At 33.0% G+C, this 21,024-nt stretch overlaps 1 protein-coding gene across 3 annotated transcripts in view; it reads left to right on the plus strand.

Moving 5' to 3' along the window:
* LOC145249553 (katanin-interacting protein-like) overlaps window positions 1–21,024 on the plus strand; it is a 648,058-nt gene that overhangs the window by 23,880 nt on the left and 603,154 nt on the right. For all 3 annotated transcript variants that reach the window (XM_080111227.1, XM_080111229.1, XM_080111228.1), the window contains exons 3-6: window positions 6,842–6,912; window positions 9,001–9,194; window positions 13,432–13,608; window positions 16,737–16,816. In XM_080111227.1, coding sequence (XP_079967353.1) covers window positions 6,842–6,912; window positions 9,001–9,194; window positions 13,432–13,608; window positions 16,737–16,816 — 522 coding nt within the window. The remainder of the gene's footprint in view (window positions 1–6,841; window positions 6,913–9,000; window positions 9,195–13,431; window positions 13,609–16,736; window positions 16,817–21,024) is intronic.

Genomic DNA, 21,024 nt, shown 5'->3' on the forward strand with positions numbered 1-21,024 from the left:
ACAGTGTTGTTTGCACAACAGTGTATTCTTGTATAACAGTGTTGTTTGCATAACAGTGTATTCTTGTATAACAGTGTTGTTTGCATAACATTGTATTGTTGTATAACAGTGTTGTTTGCACAACATTGTATTGTTGTATAACAGTGTTGTTTGCACAACATTGTATTCTTGTATAACAGTGTTGTTTGCACAACATTGTATTCTTGTATAACAGTGTTGTTTGCATAACAGTGTATTGTTGTATAACAGTGTTGTTTGCACAACATTGTATTCTTGTATAACAGTGTTATTTGCACAACATTGTATTGTTGTATAACAGTGTTATTTGCACAACATTGTATTGTTGTATAACAGTGTTGTTTGCACAACATTGTATTGTTGTATAACAGTGTTTTTTGCACAACATTGTATTGTTGTATAACAGTGTTGTTTGCAGAACATTGTATTGTTGTATAACAGTGTTGTTTGCATAACAGTGTGTTCTTGTATAACAGTGTTATTTGCACAACATTGTATTCTTGTATAACAGTGTTGTTTGCATAACAGTGTATTGTTGTATAACAGTGTTGTTTGCATAACAGTGTATTGTTGTGTAACAGTGTTGTTTGCACAACATTGTATTGTTGTATAACAGTGTTATTTGCACAACATTGTATTCTTGTATAACAGTGTTGTTTGCACAACATTGTATTGTTGTATAACAGTGTTGTTTGCACAACATTGTATTGTTGTATAACAGTGTTGTTTGCACAACATTGTATTCTTGTATAACAGTGTTGTTTGCACAACATTGTATTCTTGTATAACAGTGTTGTTTGCATAACAGTGTATTGTTGTATAACAGTGTTGTTTGCACAACATTGTATTCTTGTATAACAGTGTTATTTGCACAACATTGTATTGTTGTATAACAGTGTTATTTGCACAACATTGTATTGTTGTATAACAGTGTTGTTTGCACAACATTGTATTGTTGTATAACAGTGTTGTTTGCACAACATTGTATTGTTGTATAACAGTGTTGTTTGCAGAACATTGTATTGTTGTATAACAGTGTTGTTTGCATAACAGTGTGTTCTTGTATAACAGTGTTATTTGCACAACATTGTATTCTTGTATAACAGTGTTGTTTGCATAACAGTGTATTGTTGTATAACAGTGTTGTTTGCATAACAGTGTATTGTTGTGTAACAGTGTTATTTGCACAACATTGTATTGTTGTATAACAGTGTTATTTGCACAACATTGTATTCTTGTATAACAGTGTTGTTTGCACAACATTGTATTGTTGTATAACAGTGTTGTTTGCACAACATTGTATTGTTGTATAACAGTGTTGTTTGCACAACATTGTATTCTTGTATAACAGTGTTGTTTGCACAACATTGTATTCTTGTATAACAGTGTTGTTTGCATAACAGTGTATTGTTGTATAACAGTGTTGTTTGCACAACATTGTATTCTTGTATAACAGTGTTATTTGCACAACATTGTATTGTTGTATAACAGTGTTATTTGCATAACAGTGTATTGTTGTATAACAGTGTTGTTTGCACAACATTGTATTCTTGTATAACAGTGTTATTTGCACAACATTGTATTGTTGTATAACAGTGTTATTTGCACAACATTGTATTGTTGTATAACAGTGTTGTTTGCACAACATTGTATTGTTGTATAACAGTGTTTTTTGCACAACATTGTATTGTTGTATAACAGTGTTGTTTGCAGAACATTGTATTGTTGTATAACAGTGTTGTTTGCATAACAGTGTGTTCTTGTATAACAGTGTTATTTGCACAACATTGTATTGTTGTATAACAGTGTTGTTTGCAGAACAGTGTATTGTTGTATAACAGTGTTGTTTGCATAACAGTGTATTGTTGTGTAACAGTGTTGTTTGCACAACATTGTATTGTTGTATAACAGTGTTATTTGCACAACATTGTATTCTTGTATAACAGTGTTGTTTGCACAACATTGTATTGTTGTATAACAGTGTTGTTTGCACAACATTGTATTGTTGTATAACAGTGTTGTTTGCACAACATTGTATTCTTGTATAACAGTGTTGTTTGCACAACATTGTATTCTTGTATAACAGTGTTGTTTGCATAACAGTGTATTGTTGTATAACAGTGTTGTTTGCACAACATTGTATTCTTGTATAACAGTGTTATTTGCACAACATTGTATTGTTGTATAACAGTGTTATTTGCACAACATTGTATTGTTGTATAACAGTGTTGTTTGCACAACATTGTATTGTTGTATAACAGTGTTTTTTGCACAACATTGTATTGTTGTATAACAGTGTTGTTTGCAGAACATTGTATTGTTGTATAACAGTGTTGTTTGCATAACAGTGTGTTCTTGTATAACAGTGTTATTTGCACAACATTGTATTCTTGTATAACAGTGTTGTTTGCATAACAGTGTATTGTTGTATAACAGTGTTGTTTGCATAACAGTGTATTGTTGTGTAACAGTGTTGTTTGCACAACATTGTATTGTTGTATAACAGTGTTATTTGCACAACATTGTATTCTTGTATAACAGTGTTGTTTGCACAACATTGTATTGTTGTATAACAGTGTTGTTTGCACAACATTGTATTGTTGTATAACAGTGTTGTTTGCACAACATTGTATTCTTGTATAACAGTGTTGTTTGCACAACATTGTATTCTTGTATAACAGTGTTGTTTGCATAACAGTGTATTGTTGTATAACAGTGTTGTTTGCACAACATTGTATTCTTGTATAACAGTGTTATTTGCACAACATTGTATTGTTGTATAACAGTGTTATTTGCACAACATTGTATTGTTGTATAACAGTGTTGTTTGCACAACATTGTATTGTTGTATAACAGTGTTTTTTGCACAACATTGTATTGTTGTATAACAGTGTTGTTTGCAGAACATTGTATTGTTGTATAACAGTGTTGTTTGCATAACAGTGTGTTCTTGTATAACAGTGTTATTTGCACAACATTGTATTCTTGTATAACAGTGTTGTTTGCATAACAGTGTATTGTTGTATAACAGTGTTGTTTGCATAACAGTGTATTGTTGTGTAACAGTGTTGTTTGCACAACATTGTATTGTTGTATAACAGTGTTATTTGCACAACATTGTATTCTTGTATAACAGTGTTGTTTGCACAACATTGTATTGTTGTATAACAGCGTTGTTTGCATAACAGTGTATTGTTGTATAACAGTGTTGTTTGCACAACATTGTATTGTTGTATAACAGTGTTGTTTGCACAACATTGTATTGTTGTATAACAGTGTAATTTGCACAACATTGTATTGTTGTATACCAGTGTTGTTTGCACAACAGTGTATTGTTGTATAACAGTGTTGTTTGCACAACATTGTATTGTTGTATAACAGTGTTGTTTGCATAACAGTGTATTGTTGTATAACAGTGTTGTTTGCACAACATTGTATTCTTGTATAACAGTGTTATTTGCACAACATTGTATTCTTGTATAACAGTGTTGTTTGCACAACAGTGTATTGTTGTATAACAGTGTTGTTTGCATAACAGTGTATTGTTGTGTAACAGTGTTGTTTGCACAACATTGTATTGTTGTATAACAGTGATATTTGCACAACATTGTATTCTTGTATAACAGTGTTGTTTGCACAACATTGTATTCTTGTATAACAGTGTTGTTTGCATAACAGTGTATTCTTGTATAACAGTGTTGTTTGCATAACATTGTATTGTTGTATAACAGTGTTGTTTGCACAACATTGTATTGTTGTATAACAGTGTTGTTTGCACAACATTGTATTCTTGTATAACAGTGTTGTTTGCACAACATTGTATTCTTGTATAACAGTGTTGTTTGCATAACAGTGTATTGTTGTATAACAGTGTTGTTTGCACAACATTGTATTGTTGTATAACAGTGTTATTTGCACAACATTGTATTGTTGTATAACAGTGTTATTTGCACAACATTGTATTGTTGTATAACAGTGTTGTTTGCACAACATTGTATTGTTGTATAACAGTGTTGTTTGCACAACATTGTATTGTTGTATAACAGTGTTGTTTGCAGAACATTGTATTGTTGTATAACAGTGTTGTTTGCATAACAGTGTGTTCTTGTATAACAGTGTTATTTGCACAACATTGTATTCTTGTATAACAGTGTTGTTTGCATAACAGTGTATTGTTGTATAACAGTGTTGTTTGCATAACAGTGTATTGTTGTGTAACAGTGTTGTTTGCACAACATTGTATTGTTGTATAACAGTGTTATTTGCACAACATTGTATTCTTGTATAACAGTGTTGTTTGCACAACATTGTATTGTTGTATAACAGCGTTGTTTGCATAACAGTGTATTGTTGTATAACAGTGTTGTTTGCACAACATTGTATTGTTGTATAACAGTGTTGTTTGCACAACATTGTATTGTTGTATAACAGTGTAATTTGCACAACATTGTATTGTTGTATACCAGTGTTGTTTGCACAACAGTGTATTGTTGTATAACAGTGTTGTTTGCACAACATTGTATTGTTGTATAACAGTGTTGTTTGCATAACAGTGTATTGTTGTATAACAGTGTTGTTTGCACAACGTTGTATTGTTGTATAACAGTGTTATTTGCACAACATTGTATTCTTGTATAACAGTGTTGTTTGCATAACAGTGTATTGTTGTATAACAGTGTTGTTTGCATAACAGTGTATTCTTGTGTAACAGTGTTGTTTGCACAACATTGTATTGTTGTATAACAGTGTTATTTGCACAACATTGTATTCTTGTATAACAGTGTTGTTTGCACAACATTGTATTGTTGTATAACAGCGTTGTTTGCATAACAGTGTATTGTTGTATAACAGTGTTGTTTACATAACATTGTATTGTTGTATAACAGTGTTGTTTGCACAACATTGTATTGTTGTATAACAGTGTTATTTGCACAACATTGTATTGTTGTATACCAGTGTTGTTTGCACAACAGTGTATTGTTGTATAACAGTGTTGTTTGCACAACATTGTATTGTTGTATAACAGTGTTGTTTGCATAACAGTGTATTGTTGTATAACAGTGTTGTTTGCACAACATTGTATTGTTGTATAACAGTGTTGTTTGCATAACAGTGTATTGTTGTATAACAGTGTTGTTTGCACAACATTGTATTGTTGTATAACAGTGTTGTTTGCACAACGTTGTATTGTTGTATAACAGTGTTGTTTGCACAACGTTGTATTGTTGTATAACAGTGTTGTTTACACAACATTGTATTGTTGTATAACAGTGTTATTTGCACAACACTGTATTGTTGTATAACAGTGTTGTTTGCATAACAGTGTATTGTTGTATAACAGTGTTATTGTCACAAAATTGTATTGTTGTATAACAGTGTTGTTTGCACAACATTGTATTGTTGTATAACAGTGTTGTTTGCATAACAGTGTATTGTTGTATAACAGTGTTATTTTCACAACATTGTATTCTTGTATAACAGTGTTGTTTGCACAACATTGTATTGTTGTATAACAGTGTTGTTTGCATAACAGTGTATTGTTGTATAACAGTGGTGTTTGCACAACATTGTATTGTTGTATAACAGTGTTATTTTCACAATATTGTATTCTTGTATAACAGTGTTGTTTGCACAACATTGTATTGTTGTATAACAGTGTTGTTTGCATAACAGTGTATTGTTGTATAACAGTGTTGTTTGCACAACATTGTATTGTTGTATAACAGTGTTATTTGCACAACATTGTATTCTTGTATAACAGTGTTGTTTGCACAACATTGTATTCTTGTATAACAGTGTTGTTTGCATAACAGTGTATTGTTGTATAACAGTGTTGTTTGCACAACATTGTATTGTTGTATAACAGTGTTGTTTGCACAACATTGTATTGTTGTATAACAGTGTTGTTTGCACAACATTGTATTGTTGTATAACAGTGTTGTTTACACAACATTGTATTGTTGTATAACAGTGTTATTTGCACAACATTTTATTGTTGTATAACAGTGTTGTTTGCATAACAGTGTATTGTTGTATAACAGTGTTGTTTGCACAACATTGTATTGTTGTATAACAGTCTTGTTTGCACAACCACTGTCAGCTCCAATTTTCTTCAGATATATCTTGTCAAACTCTGGAATCTTCATAGAATGGCAAACAGAACATTTTATTTAATCCATGGGGTAGTATGCTCTTGTTCTGTCAGCCATGACTGAATAGAAGTCTTAAGCAATTTGCAATTGTATTCTTCTTGTTGCCCATACTGAATAATAATAGGCTTTCAATCTCTAAAGTACTAATTAAAGTACTAATTAAAATTCAGTTGTAACTGACACTCTTCTGGAAGTTGAAGGTTCAATCCTTAATGCAGAAGATACTAAGAATGCAATTGTGACTTGTTTAAGACTTCTACCTGGTCATGGCCCACAAAATTAGAGCTTGCTACTCTCAATTTGAAATACCATACACATTCCAGATACAACTGAAGAAGGTTGGAGGTTACATTGGTCAAAATGTTATGCAAATAACACTCAAGATGAGAAGAGTTCTTGAAATGACCGACTTTGGATTCCTATTCCTGGAATGTTAAAAGGTTCGGCTTTGTCTCCTAAAGTAATAAATTTAACTTAACTCTGAATCGTTGAAACCAACTTTAACTCTACAACCTTCATTAGTTTTGCACATATTTTCATGGCAAGACAAGAATATAAAAGAAATTCCTGCAAAGACTGACAGATGATATTGATTTTCGTTGTATAATCTCTAAATCAAAAACTGCAAAATCAATATTATCAATAACTCTTCTTTCTTTCTTTTCATGCAGATTTCTGCCGTGAAAGAAGACGTGTGTCCTCAGTATGAACAGTACTTGTTACTGTTACAACAACGGAACAGGTACGAAAAAAAGATACTGTAAAACTTGTATGGTTTTAGTTAAATACATTTTGGATTTTTTCTTTTGATTTTTAAGATTCAGTATTTTTTTTGTTTGTTTTTGTTTGTTTTTTTGCAATTCATTCAAAAGCAAATATAAAAAATGGTGTAAGTCCAGAGTTCAACCTAATTTAAAAAATACTGACAAATCTCTATGCTGTATTTATCTATCACAGAACTAAAATGTCATATTCTAAGAATCATGTAAATTGATCAAGTATTTTTTTGTTGTTGTTTTAACTAAGGAAATTATTTTTTTAACGATTTTTAGTGATTAATAGTATACCGTAGCCATTACAAAGCTGATTTTGATTCCAGTTTTAGTTAAATACATTTTGTATTTACTTTTTAATTTTTAAGATTCAATCTTTTTTATTTAATTTGAGGTGATATTCATGCAGGATGTGTTGAGCCGGCTTTTTTTTGTAGAACACACAGCATCTCTGAGACAAACAGTGAATACTATAGACTGGAACTAGGTTCGATGTTGACTTTGATAGTGTGTAACCACATTTTTCAGCTAGCTTCCTGGGCATCTTTTTCTTAATCTTTATTAGTTCTGAAGCTTTTGTGCGATGGATGACCTCTACTGCAGACATCTGCTTGATATGCTTAAAGGTCTGGTATTGTTTGAGGTGGACAATGGGGTTGAGCTCTCGCTTGTTGTATAAGGTGACTTATATATAGGCTGTGCAAACTTATCACCTCTACTGGTTAAACTCTTTGATGCGTCCCCTTCAGAGCACTTGGTTTCGCAAAGTTGGATGGGTGTGAAAAGCATTGGCTTTGGCGTTATAACCATACTGCTTGGATCCTACTATCCTTAAAATATGTATACTTGCGGTTAGGGACAACTTGGAATCAAAATTTCACACGTAACTGCTTTTATGAATATGCTGCTTCTGCTGAATGCAGTTTTTTTTTTTTTAATTTCAATTTATTCAAAAGCAAATGTAAAAAAAGTTTGTAGTTATAAATATGTGAATTATTAAGGAAATATCGAGTATCGGGCTTCATTTAAAATGATAGAAAGAAACAAACTTTTTCTTTAGCCATGATATTTATTTGCAAAAGTGAAGCTGTGTTTATAAAAGATAGAAGAAAAAAAATTAAAATTTGTTTTTAGACTATGATAACTATTAGAAAAAGTGAAGTGCTATTTAACAAGATGGAAAGAAACAATTTAATTTTTATTTTTTAACTATGATATTCATTTGAAAAAAGTGCAGCTGTATTCAACAAGATGGAAAAATACAATTAAAATTAGCTTTTTTCAACCAATGATAACTATTTTAAAAAAGTAAAGCTATATTTATAAAGTATCAATTTTTTAATTTATTTTGTTTTTAACCATGATTATTATTAGAAAAGTGAAACTGTATTTAACAATTTAATTTTTTTTGAAATGTAAATATTAAAATTTGAAATGTTAATATCAAAATTTGTTTTTGAAATGTAAATATTAATTTACTTGTCTACGTATCCAGTGTCACAAAAAAGCCATCATCATCACAAACATTAATTAATGAGAAACAAATTACTTCCCTTTATAGTCGCTCTTTATCAGTTAAAAATCATTAAAAGCATTTTCTCTCCAAAAATGTAAAAAAAAAAAAAAAAAACATGGCTGTCTGTTTACCGTTTCAAATTGGCTATTTTATTTTATAATTAAAAAGTCATGAGGAGACTAAGTTTTTTATTATTATAGTTTCTATTTAAAATGTAAAAAAATGTGCATGTGAATTAACATCTGTTCCTTTATAATTTATATTAAAAAATTATTCAGAAAGTGCAATATGCCTTGTTTGGGGTGAATAAGAATAAATAAATAAATAAAAAACTGTTTTAGTAAAAATAATCAAATTTTGTCTTGAGAAATTTTTCAATAATGTATCTGTGTTCCTATCTGGCATCCACAAATAGCCAAGAAACATAGGAACAAATACTACTGCAAATAAAAGAAAAATATGCATAAGAATCTATGATAAATAAACTTTTCATTTAAAAAATAAATTTTCTTTATCAATTTGTTTTATTTTTTTAAATTAGAATGTTGCTTAAAATGAAGACGAAGAGTAGCCAAGAAATTGAGCTGGAAAGAAAAGAGCAAGGATTCACTCTATACATGAATGGAGCTAATGCTACCCTCTCACCCACAGGGGTCAACCCCCAACCACCATCAGCCAATCGAATTCCTAACCATGAAGGTCACTCAAGAAGACAATTGGCGATTGCTAGATTGAGTAAGTTTGTTTTTCTATCTTTCAAATTAGAAACTGATCTTCTGTAAACTGTTATATGATTTTTTTTTTGTACTAGAGCTGATAGGAAAAAAAAATAAATGCTCTGTCTTGTACAGGGTACTTTTGCAGAATAAGGACTGCATTATCGTCAGAATTTTTTCGGCAGTTTATGTAAAATGTTGGAAGGTGCCGAAAGTTTTGTCATTTGTATTGCACGCAAATGCCGGCCATTTTTTTTTTTTTTTTTTCAATGAAAAAATATTATTTCTGTTATTACGAAGACAATTTGATGAAAAATTGATTGAAAAATGAAAATATTTTGTTGTTATGAAGAAAATACACTGAATAATGCTTGGATAATTCTTCGGAAACTTAAAGACAATAGAAATTAAAATCAATAAAACAAGGCACTTATTGCAAAGATCTATGTAGTGACATAAAAAAGTTTTGGTGCTATGAGGTGCATTCAATGCGTAATGCTCTTGACCCACTTATAGCAGTAGAGCAATGAAACTTACTAGTTTTTCTCTGCATAGGAAACACCCAAAGTTGCACATTTCTCTCATCATTTAATGCAGCTCTGCAGACTATTTTTTTAGATCATGTCAGGTTTGTCCTCCAACCTTGACATAACTTTGGAAATCAAGGCTGCATCATCCGGGAAATGTTTTCCTTTCAAAAACAACTTCATAGCTAGAAAGAGGTGAAAGTCAGAGGGTGCAAGGTCCAGAGGTAGGGGGAATAGGGGAGGATTCCATAGTCACACACCTATGCTTCTGATCTGGTGACATGTGCGTTATGGACTGGAGTGTCATCTTGCAGAAAGAGGATATGTTTGCTGATATTGCCCCCCCACCCTTCTTGATTTCCTCAAAAGTGAAGTATAATAGGTTCCTGTAATTGTGGTGCCTTTTGCCAAGAAATCTGTCATCACTACTCTGTCCTGGTCCAAGAAGACTGTGAACATGACCTTGTTAGGGAAGAGCTGTATCCTTGCCTTTGGAGGTGTTGAGTCCACGTGCTTCCACTGCATTTACTGGACTTTGGTTTCTGGATCACAGATATAGACCCTAGTTTTATCCTGTGTAATCAGTTTTTCTTTTGAAAAACTTTGACTCCTCTTCTTGCCACATCTCCAAATTAACCCTGTAGTTCTTAACACATTCTTACTTCTGTATAGATGTCAGGAACCAGGGAATCCATCTGGCAAATACCTTATGCATACGCAAATGGCCATGAATGATAATTTCCACAAGCCTTGTACTAATCTTCACCTTTTGGGCTAGTTGACGAATAGTCATCCATTAGTCTTCCGAAACAATGACAGCCTTAACTTGACTAACAGACGCGTCATTAATGGCAGAATGGAGAAGTGGGTGGGGGGCAACCAAGTCTGGGAGTTGTTTCCACACATTTTCGACCATGTTTTAATTTACAATGTTAGCGTTTTACAAGGTCATATTATGGGTCATCATTACCATATGTGTTTTTTATTTTATCAAACGTCTCCTGTGGTGTGCATATTTTTAAAATACAAAAACCCGGATCACTGCACAACACTCAATAGGTTACATTTCACACCTGACTGTTGAAAACCTGTAAATCAGAAACCACAATTAGTTCAGAGATGTAATTTATCACATAATCCATAGAGGTATAAATCATTGCACATGCTAAATTTCAGCTAGATCAGACTACTGGAAGTTTTTTTTTTTTTTTTTTTAATTCAATTTTCACCCCAAACAAGGCACAGTGCCACTTTGAAGCAGGGGGCTACTATTAGGGACTTAATTAGCGGGGTCATTATGAAGGGAGAAGAGTAGAAAGATGTTTGTTAACATTACACTTGAACTTCTGCATATCATTGCAGTTGGGAAAGCAGAATCCTGGAAGGGAGTTCCAAAGACCCGCAGTTCTGGGGAAGAAACTATTGGAGTAAAAGGCTTTCTTGCACCTAGGGATCTCTATTGTAAAGGGATGAGACTTAGTAGCTTGTCGGGTTTAGTTACGTCGGGGAGGTACAAGTGTTTGCAGTTCGTCAGAGCATTCACCATTAAAGTATTTGTAGAACAGGCAGAGGGATGCAACATCTCGTTGATGGGACAGAGGCTGAAGCTTAGATGACAGTTCAGGACCTATCAGGTTGGCGACTCTCTTTTGAACCCTGTCCAGGAGCGAGAGACAAGCAGCAGTTGCACCAGCCCAGATGTGACAACAGTACTCCATACATGGGCGAATGGTTGCCTTATAGAGGTATAGGATACTGTCAGGCGTAAGTAGTTTTCTAGCACGGTAGAGGGAGCCAACCTTCCTTGTAGCAGCCTTGGCAATGCTCTCAATGTATCTATTCCAGTTCATATTCCCTGTAAACGTTAGGCTGAGGAGTTTAAAAGAAGTACTTTCAGGCAATGTGTTATTGGCCATTGCTATTGGTGGTAGAGAAGGTTTCTTGTAGTTTTTGAAGGAAACAAGGTTAGTCTTAGCAGCATTGAATGTGACCAACCATTTTTGTCCCCATTCCACTACGGATTGGAGGTCATCCTCCAGTGCTTCTGCCATTTCCCTGGATATGTGTTCATTTGCTTCCCCTCATATCTGTTATAGAGAGTGGTGTCATCGGCAAATATACCCATCTCCGAAACAATTTTATCAGGAAGGTCATTTATGAATATCAGGAATAATAGAGGTCCAAGGATAGACCCCTGAAGTACTCCCGCATTTATATCATATTGTTTGGATGTACGACCGTCGAGGACAACTTTGATTTTTCTATTACTTAAGAAGGATTTAATTACATTATGAATTCTTCCAGTGATTCCGTATGATCTAATTTTCCTTAGAAGACCATCGTGCCATACCCTGTCAAAAGCCTTAGATATATCAAGGGCCACCGCTCTACCCTCCCCTGTTTTATCCAATGAACGGTATATACGTTCAGAAACTACAGTTAAGATATCTGCTGTTGAACGGGCTTGCCTGAATCCATATTGTTTGTCAGTCAGGAGTTTAGCAGCTGTTAGGTGCTGGACTAGGGCTTGATTAACTAAGGACTGAAATATTTTGGCGAAAAGCGGGAGGAGGCTAATGGGGCGATAATTTAGTGGGTCAGTTCTTTCACCAGAATTCTTGAAGACTGGTACCACAGAGGCGGTTTTCCAGCAGTCGGGAAAACAAGATTCGTTAAGGCATTTATTGTAAAGTTTGGACAGAACTGGAGCAACCTCGGCAGAGCAAGTGGGTCAGGGCATTACTTATTGAACGGCTCTTGTATGGAATTTTCATCAGATTACACTGACACAAGTAAGAATAAAGAATATAATATAATGCAATAAGAGTATAAAAAACATATAGTTTGTTTTAATACAAGCATTATTGGTTACATATGTGCATACATGTTTCAGTGGAATTCCAATTCGAGGATAACACTTCATCAGACCAAAAAGGGAATTGAAAAGTGTTATCCTTTAATTGGGATTCCACTGAAACATGTATGCACATATGTAACCAATAACGTTTGTATAATAAACATACTATATACCAGCTCTATCCTGCATTGAGCACTCTTTAATAATCACCCAAGTTTCATTGGATTTGCATCTAGGAAACCAATCGATATAATCATTATGTGCATATATATATATATATATATATATATATATATATATATATATATATATGTATGTATGTATATTTTTTCTATTTACAGAAAGTTTAGATGAGATAAGTCATCGGTACCAGATGAGTATCGGCTGAAGAGAGCTTGATATGGGTATCTAAAACGGTCCCCTATTATAAGGTTTGAACCAATGGTACCGATGACTTATCTAAACTTTATATAAATAAAAATATAAATAATACGTCTTATTTTTGGAATCTTTCCTTATAATAGAGAACTTTGCTGAAATTCTTTTTTTTCCCCCCCCTCAAATATAACTAAATCTATCTATCTATCTATCTATATATATATATATATATATATATATATATATATATATATATATATATTGTATTAATAGAAAGGCGAATCTACATAGCTCGTTCCACTGTTGTGTATCTTCATTTCTTGGGTTTATGTTGATGCATTACACCCGTGTATTATATTGCCTTCTAGAGATTACCTTTATATACACACTAAACAATGCTTTAAGCAAACTGCATGCATTTCCCCACTTTTTGTTGCCAATAAATTTGGATTTAAATTAAGTGTCTATTAAAAACCTACTGCATATAATTTCAGTTTCACGACCGAACAAGAACTTGATCGGCCATCAACAACTGAAGATGTTAGAAGATGACTTAGAGCGAACTATTAAAAATCGTGAAGCAACCAGAACTGCTCCTTTAAACAAACGACGCAGAAAGCGATGGAATTTGAAATCTCTCAATATTAAATTAGCTGGCATGAGTAATAGTGGTAAGTGGACCATTTTGTTATGATTTTTGTTTTTTATTAAAGTACACGCAAATTGGTTTACTATGATAATTATTTAAAACTAGTTTCATTGAGTTGGTATTTTATTAGCATTGGAATGATTAATCAGAATTTGGTATTGGAAAAATTTTAACTTTTTAAGGTATTGGAATTGGTATTGGAATAAAAAAAATCTGTACCTATTTTCCAATTACAGAAACAATTCTTTTCTTTTTTTCTTAACTTTATTTTTCATTGCTGGTACTAATGACGAAATGATAAATATCGATTTTAAACTTCAGTAAAACTAAAATACCCCTAAAAGTGTTTTTATTGTGTTAGGAAAAATATATGTGCATAAGGTAGTCCAAAAATTCCATAGCTAAATATTTAGAGATTTTACAAGAATCCAAATTTATAATTGTATCAGAATAAAGAATTTAGAACAGAATCAGGAATTGTATTGGAATCAGGAAAATATTGGAATCATTCCATTACTATTGTTTATATTCTAATATTTCCCACCACTCTACACTTCGGCCTTTCTTTTCATAAGAATTTAATTTCAGATTATGCAATGGAAGGAAAGGAGAAGTTATCTGAAAGGTAAAAGAGTGAGGGTCATGATATGTGCCTTCATCGAGGATTGAACCCAGAGCATTCCACTTATAAGATTGAATCTTGTTATTTTTGTGCAATAACAAGATTTCATTTATGCAAATGAGCATTGTTCTGCATGGTGGAATTCTCGTTTGAATATAAAGAGTAGAAAATTTCCTCTCGCTTCAAGATAAAATTGATGTGACTAGTTGGTGAGATTTCAGAAATAGCAACAATCTATCCATCAAAAGAAAATAAAAGATTCAAAATATTGTTATGAAAGAAAACTATAAGGTATTTGCAGCTTCTCTTCCAATTTTCGGATTTTTTAATCGTGTCCGAATGCATTTTATTTCCTTTTGGTGAATTGATAGTTGGTATTTTTTCTGACGAGTTAAGGGCATAATAGATTTACTGATTGATATAATAATTAAGTGAATGATTTTGTGCTTCGAAACAGATACTGTCAAGAATTGTAAGTGTCAACTGAATTAAAGGAATAAATTGTAAGATGGTCAACATCATGAAATTTGGAATATAGACTTTTGTCATTCATTCATTATATGCTCTGTAATTACATTGAGCTTCTTAAATAAGGATTGGTATATATAAAAAGGATATATAAGTGAATAAAGAATATTTCACCAGAAATGTATATATATAAGTATATATATATATATATATATTTGTAGTCATCGACATACAGTCCTGTTTCGTTGTATCACAACTCATCAGTGCCGCTAGACTAGCAGCTATCCCAAGCCGAGGATCGAACCTGGAACCGCCGTGATGACAATCGGCAGTTCTACCCCTTGACCACGGAAGCGGTGCCCGCAACTAATCTGTCTGAATGTCTATTCAAATAAACATCCGTCCGCCACTTGTAAAGTGCTCAAACGATTGTTTGTAAACACACCGCGAGCTTCACATTTTTCAGCCAAATTAAGTAGCGAGTGAGATTATTTACGACAGTGCTCAACCCAAAGAGGGGGGGCTTTATAAAATATATTTGTAGTCATCGACATACAGTCCTGTTTCGTTGTATCATATATATATATATATATATATATATATAGTTGTATCATATATATATATATATATATATATATATAGTTGTATCATATATATATATATATATATATATATATATATATAGTGCAAAATTTTGTTGAAAATTCAAAGACTCGCATTTTCTTTTTTTATAACCTTCGTTTATTTCCTGGATTTTTTTCCATTACAGCTGTTTCATTAGTGGGAAGGCAATTTTACGATTTATGTGTCCATAAAAATATCCTGTCCCCACCAACTTCTTCAGATGTTTTTCCATTAGATTTTTACAACAAAAGGTATATTTTTAACATGCTGAGCATCGTATTCGGGTAAAAAGACTGCCAAAGCCATGCTTCCTCACTTCTGCAATCTGAAGAAGTTGGTGGGGACAGGATATTTTTATGGACACATGAATCGTAAAATTGCCTTCCCACTAATAAAACAGCTGTAATGGAAAAAAAAATCCAGGAAATAAACGGTTATAAAAAAAGAAAACGTGAATCTTTGAATTTTCAACAAAATTTTGCACTATATATGCTCTGCACCTATTAAATAGACACATTGAGCTTAACTCTAAATTAACGGTGACTAGTTTTTAAAATAACAATCTAGACCCATTAAATGAAAACGGTATATATCGAAATTAACGATATTTCAAAATCAAACTTAAAAAAAATATATATACACACACACACACACACACACACACACACACACACACACACACACACACACACACACAGATACACACACAAATACATGTGTGTGTGTATGTATATATATATATATATATATATATGCATACACACACACCCACACACACACATATACATACATGTATTATTAGTTTTTTTGGAAAAAAAAATCCAGCAGAGTGCTCAATTAAAAGGAAAATCCAAAAATAAGAGTGTATTTATATTTTGTATTTTGTGTACAGAAAGTTGTTAGATGAGACAAGTCATTGGTACCGTCGGTTTCAAGCCCAATGATTAGGCTTGAAACCAACGGTACCAATGACTTGTCTCATCTAACAACTTTCTGTACACAAAATACAATATATATATATATATATATATATATATAGTGGAAATGGTAATTAATAAAAACTGAAGAAAGTGCTCAATACTGTTGTAGAGCAAATATGCGTTTTATTTTTTATTACCATATCTTTCTCTTAAGTTACATTATTGTTTCAGCTACTTGGCCGTTTTTTTGGCCGTCATAAACAAACACGAACAAAAAAACGGCCAAGTAGCTGAAACAATAATGTAACTTAACAGAAAGATACGGTAATAAAAAATAAAACGTATATATATATATATATGTAAAAATAAATATATGTTAAATTGCATTGTTGGATTAATTCTTTTGTGAATGAAGAATTGTTTTGAATGGTATTTTTTTGATAGTAAATACCCACTTCCCCACTTATAAATGATTCCAAAGTTTTGATTTTCCGTTTTGACAAAATGTTTTTTCAGTTAATTCCACTGAAAGTTACGATGATGATTTTGAATCGGACCAAAGCAGCAACGAACAATCTTCCGATGATGATTGGATGGTGAGTAACTTATTGATCTTTCATAAATTGAAATCATAACAGCACTGTCAACCAAGCTCCAACCTCTGTCCCATCACCGCAATATTGCATCCCTGTCCCTATTTTACAAGTACTTTAATGTTAATCCCTTGACATAAAAACTCCTGACTAAGCCAACAAGCAACAAAATCCCACCCCTTCACTGTTGAGGTCCCTAGATGCCAGAAAGCCTTATACTGTAACAACTTCTTCCCCCAGACTGCTAGAATTTAGAATACCCTCCCTGTTTTCTGCTTCCCTGATTGTACTAATTTGCAGGAATTTGAATTTACTTTGTACAGACATCTTGCTGCTCAACTCCCTACAATTCCCTGGTAGACATGGTCACAAATAGTAGCCCCTTACGTCCAAGTGGCAATATGTCTTGTTTTGGGCTGAAAAAGAGTAAAAAGATAAATTTTCGGAACTTAATAAAATATAATAAAAATAATCCGTGTTTAAGAGGCTTGTTTTTTTTTTTTTTTTTTTTTTTTGTGCATATGAGGATTATTAAAAATGTTCCAAAATTCATACAAATTATTTATCCCCCCCCCACCTCTGTCAATACATTACCAGTCGGCATATCATTAACACAAGTCTTGTAAACAGCTGTGTTGACATGTTGTAGGTAGTCAGCTCAATTAGATGCGATATTTCTCTGTAGTAATGGCAGAGATAACTGAAAGCATTTTAATTTGATCCACGCACATGTAACGTTATGTAGAGAATCCTTTTGAACTCAGTAGTGACATTTACCATAGGCGGGTTGAACTGCCTTCTCCTAAATGATGAAGTATTTAGGGAATATCAAATTCACAAGTGTTCTCCAGTCGCATTTATAGCATGGTTAGGGAAGACAATGACTTATGTTTTTGTAGTTCTTGCAGATATAACACCCTGGTATTCCAAAATTGGTCACTCATCTGGTACTGGACAGGCTCAACATTGCTTAACTTTGGTGATCAAACAAGAACTGATGTATCAATGTGATTATGCTGTATATTGTAGGTAGTCAGCTCAATCTGTTGTCTCTCTGGAAACATATTGGTTGACATATTTGGTTTTCATATTAGTTGTAATGATGACTGTGTCAATAACAGTTGTTTACCGTCTTTTTCGCAAGTTGCGTTGTTAGCAGCCGTGTTATCTTTTTCTTTCCCTCTAGTGCTATCTGATCAGGCTGTCGGAAGGTACCAGCTTTCTGACCTAGGATGCACAAAAATGTCGATGTTATTGTTTTTCCTTTCCCTTTTGCAAAACTCAGTCAGTCAAAAACGAAAATAACAATTTTCCTCGGCAAAACAATATTTGAAGATATAAAGAACTTGAAGCATAAGAACTTTTATCAAAATGACTGAACCTGAAAAAGGTTGATATGCTGTAAAACAAAACAACTGAACGAAACATCATGAATAAATATTTGAGCATATTTATAACTTGAAACATTACAAAATGACTGAATTCAGCATAAAATAATCCGAAAAGTATTGATATGCTGTAAAATAAAACAACCAAACCAAACATCATGAATAAATATTTGAGGATATAAATAACTTGAAACATTACAAAAATGACTGAATTCAGCATAAAATAATCCGAAAAGTATTGATATGCTGTAAAACAAAACAACCAAACCAAACATCATGAATAAATATTTGAGGATATAAATAACTTGAAACATTACAAAAATGACTGAATTCAGCATAAAATAATCCGAAAAGTATTGATATGCTGTAAAACAAAACAACCAAACCAAACATCATGAATAAATATTTGAGGATATAAATAACTTGAAACATTACAAAAATGACTGAATTCAGCATAAAATAATCCGAAAAGTATTGATATGCTGTAAAACAAAACAACCAAACCAAACATCATGAATAAATATTTGAGCATATAAATAACTTGAAACATTACAAAAATGACTGAATTCAGCATAAAATAATCCGAAAAAGTGTTGATATGCCATAAAACAAGCAAACTAACCAAACGTTTCATTAATAGTTGCTGGAATAAAGTAATGTTATGTTGTGTCATAAAATGAGCGTTTGTTGTATATTGGTAGAAACTGGAATGGAGATGATATATTAAAACGTGTCTATAAAGGATTGAGTGTTCTATTATCTTATCAGAGTTAATGTCGTTTGTGTGTGTGATCGTTAGTGGTCTTTCTATTACATATGTTCATATGCTGTTAAGTGTGAATATATGTGTGACATGTCATTTGAACATACCTTCTGCCATTTTGTTGGTCCATCTGGAAATTCTCGTCCGATACCTGTTTTTGGGGACGAAGATTTATTTCACACCAAGACAAGAAATTGGTTCTATAGTTTATTTTACTTTCCCAGATGTCTTGCAGAAGGTGGAAAGTGAATTTGGCCTGTAGTTTCTTCTTCTAGGTCTTATTTCTACCACGTCAGCGTTCGTTCCCCACCTCCAGCGAAGGGGAGGAGACAACAGCAAAGACGTCCGCTGTCGTCCAAGTCGCAATCAAATCTCTTCGATTCAGCTAACCTGATCACATGACTCACACGCAATCCAATCAGCTGATCTTAACTTCCTGTCAACGTGTCTACACTTTAATTCACACTCTCCCTCCTCTCTCTCTCTATCCATTCTCTAACAGTAACAATTAAAAAAAAACAAAAAAAAAACCCTAACAATATTCTTTGCTCCATGTTTTCTTCTATTATATACAGAATACAGTACAGTTACATAGATATTACATAAACTTCTTCTCACCTGTATTTTGGGAGGGGAGGGTGATAAAGCTCTATAACAAAACGTCCGAATCCATTCAAACCACTAGCCAAAGAGAAAGATTTTGCTCTTGATAGAATGAATATGAGTGCACCCGAGTTCCTTCTCACAAGAATATGATTCGTTAATAAAGCCATGAATACCTACTCGCAAAGCAGCCCAAGTGTGACATCAGAAGATATGCCGAAAGCCTCATGTTAAGCATATTACTAGGTCCAGCCACGAACGCACATTCAGTAAAATGACTTACTAGGTTACTACTAGGGCTATGACAACAGCATATTCTTTTCACTGTTTTGACTCTCGAGTATATATCCGACACAGTTAGACACAGTTAATCAACCGAGAACCACATTCTCTATCTGTATAAAAGCCAAGTACGTCCAAGGATGGAGTACTGCTGTCACATCTGGGCAGGAGCTGCTAAAAACAGCCTATCCTGCCTTGACAGAGTACAAAATAAACTTCGTGGTTTAGTGGGACATGCTATTTTCTCTTCCCTGCAACCTCTTTCCCAGAGAAGAGACGTTGCGAATCTGTCTTTGTTTTATCGTTATTTCCATGACAAGTGCTTGTCTGAGCTCCAATCTCTGGTCCTCCCTCGCCAATCTTTCACGATAAACACCCGTTTAGCTGAAACCACTGTCATTAATTTTCCCCACTCTTTATCTGTGCCTAAATCAAAACCTAGATTCCATGAACAAAAAGCTTCTTTCTTAGAAGTGCACACTTGTGGAACTCTCTTCCGTTTACTTGTTTTCCACCTGACTACAACTTGGATGTCTTCAAGTCCAACATAAATAAATTCCTGATGAACCGCCACCTTAAGTAAGACATTTAATCAAATCTCTAATACTAACGATAACTACGATACTATCCCATTGATTACTGTACATGCAATAACCCTTATCCTCGAGTGGCTTCTGGGTCATGATAATTGGTGACCTCCATGTGAAAAAACAAAAAAAACATCACTCTATATAAAAGCATATAAGATATCAAGGGATACACACTCGAGAGTTAAAACAATGAAAAGAATATGCTGTTGTCCTAGCCCTAGATATTACTTGAATACTGAGCCAAGACCACTTAGGTACTTCAGGCAAATATATCCCTTTCACAGGATATATCAGCTCTCTTCTTTGTCACGTCACTTTCTTGCAGGCAAAGAAATCCTATTTCACTCAATTAAATTATTTATGAAGGTAAAAAGACCCTGAGGCAGAAATAGCTATGTCTGACATAATTTCATAAAAATAGGTAATCACTTCATGTAGACTCTGTATTGTCATGTCCAAATGATAGGGGATGGAAAGTAATGCAATCAGACAACCAATAATGTTGAATCGATTTTGTATTTCATATAATTTTGTACTTTTAATGATATTTATTTTACTTCCATCTTGGTATACTATCTTTTATGC

The sequence above is a fragment of the Euprymna scolopes genome, chromosome 28 (genome assembly GCF_053919585.1).
Source record: "Euprymna scolopes isolate OS-2025 chromosome 28, ASM5391958v1, whole genome shotgun sequence".
NCBI lineage: Eukaryota > Metazoa > Mollusca > Cephalopoda > Sepiida > Sepiolidae > Euprymna > Euprymna scolopes.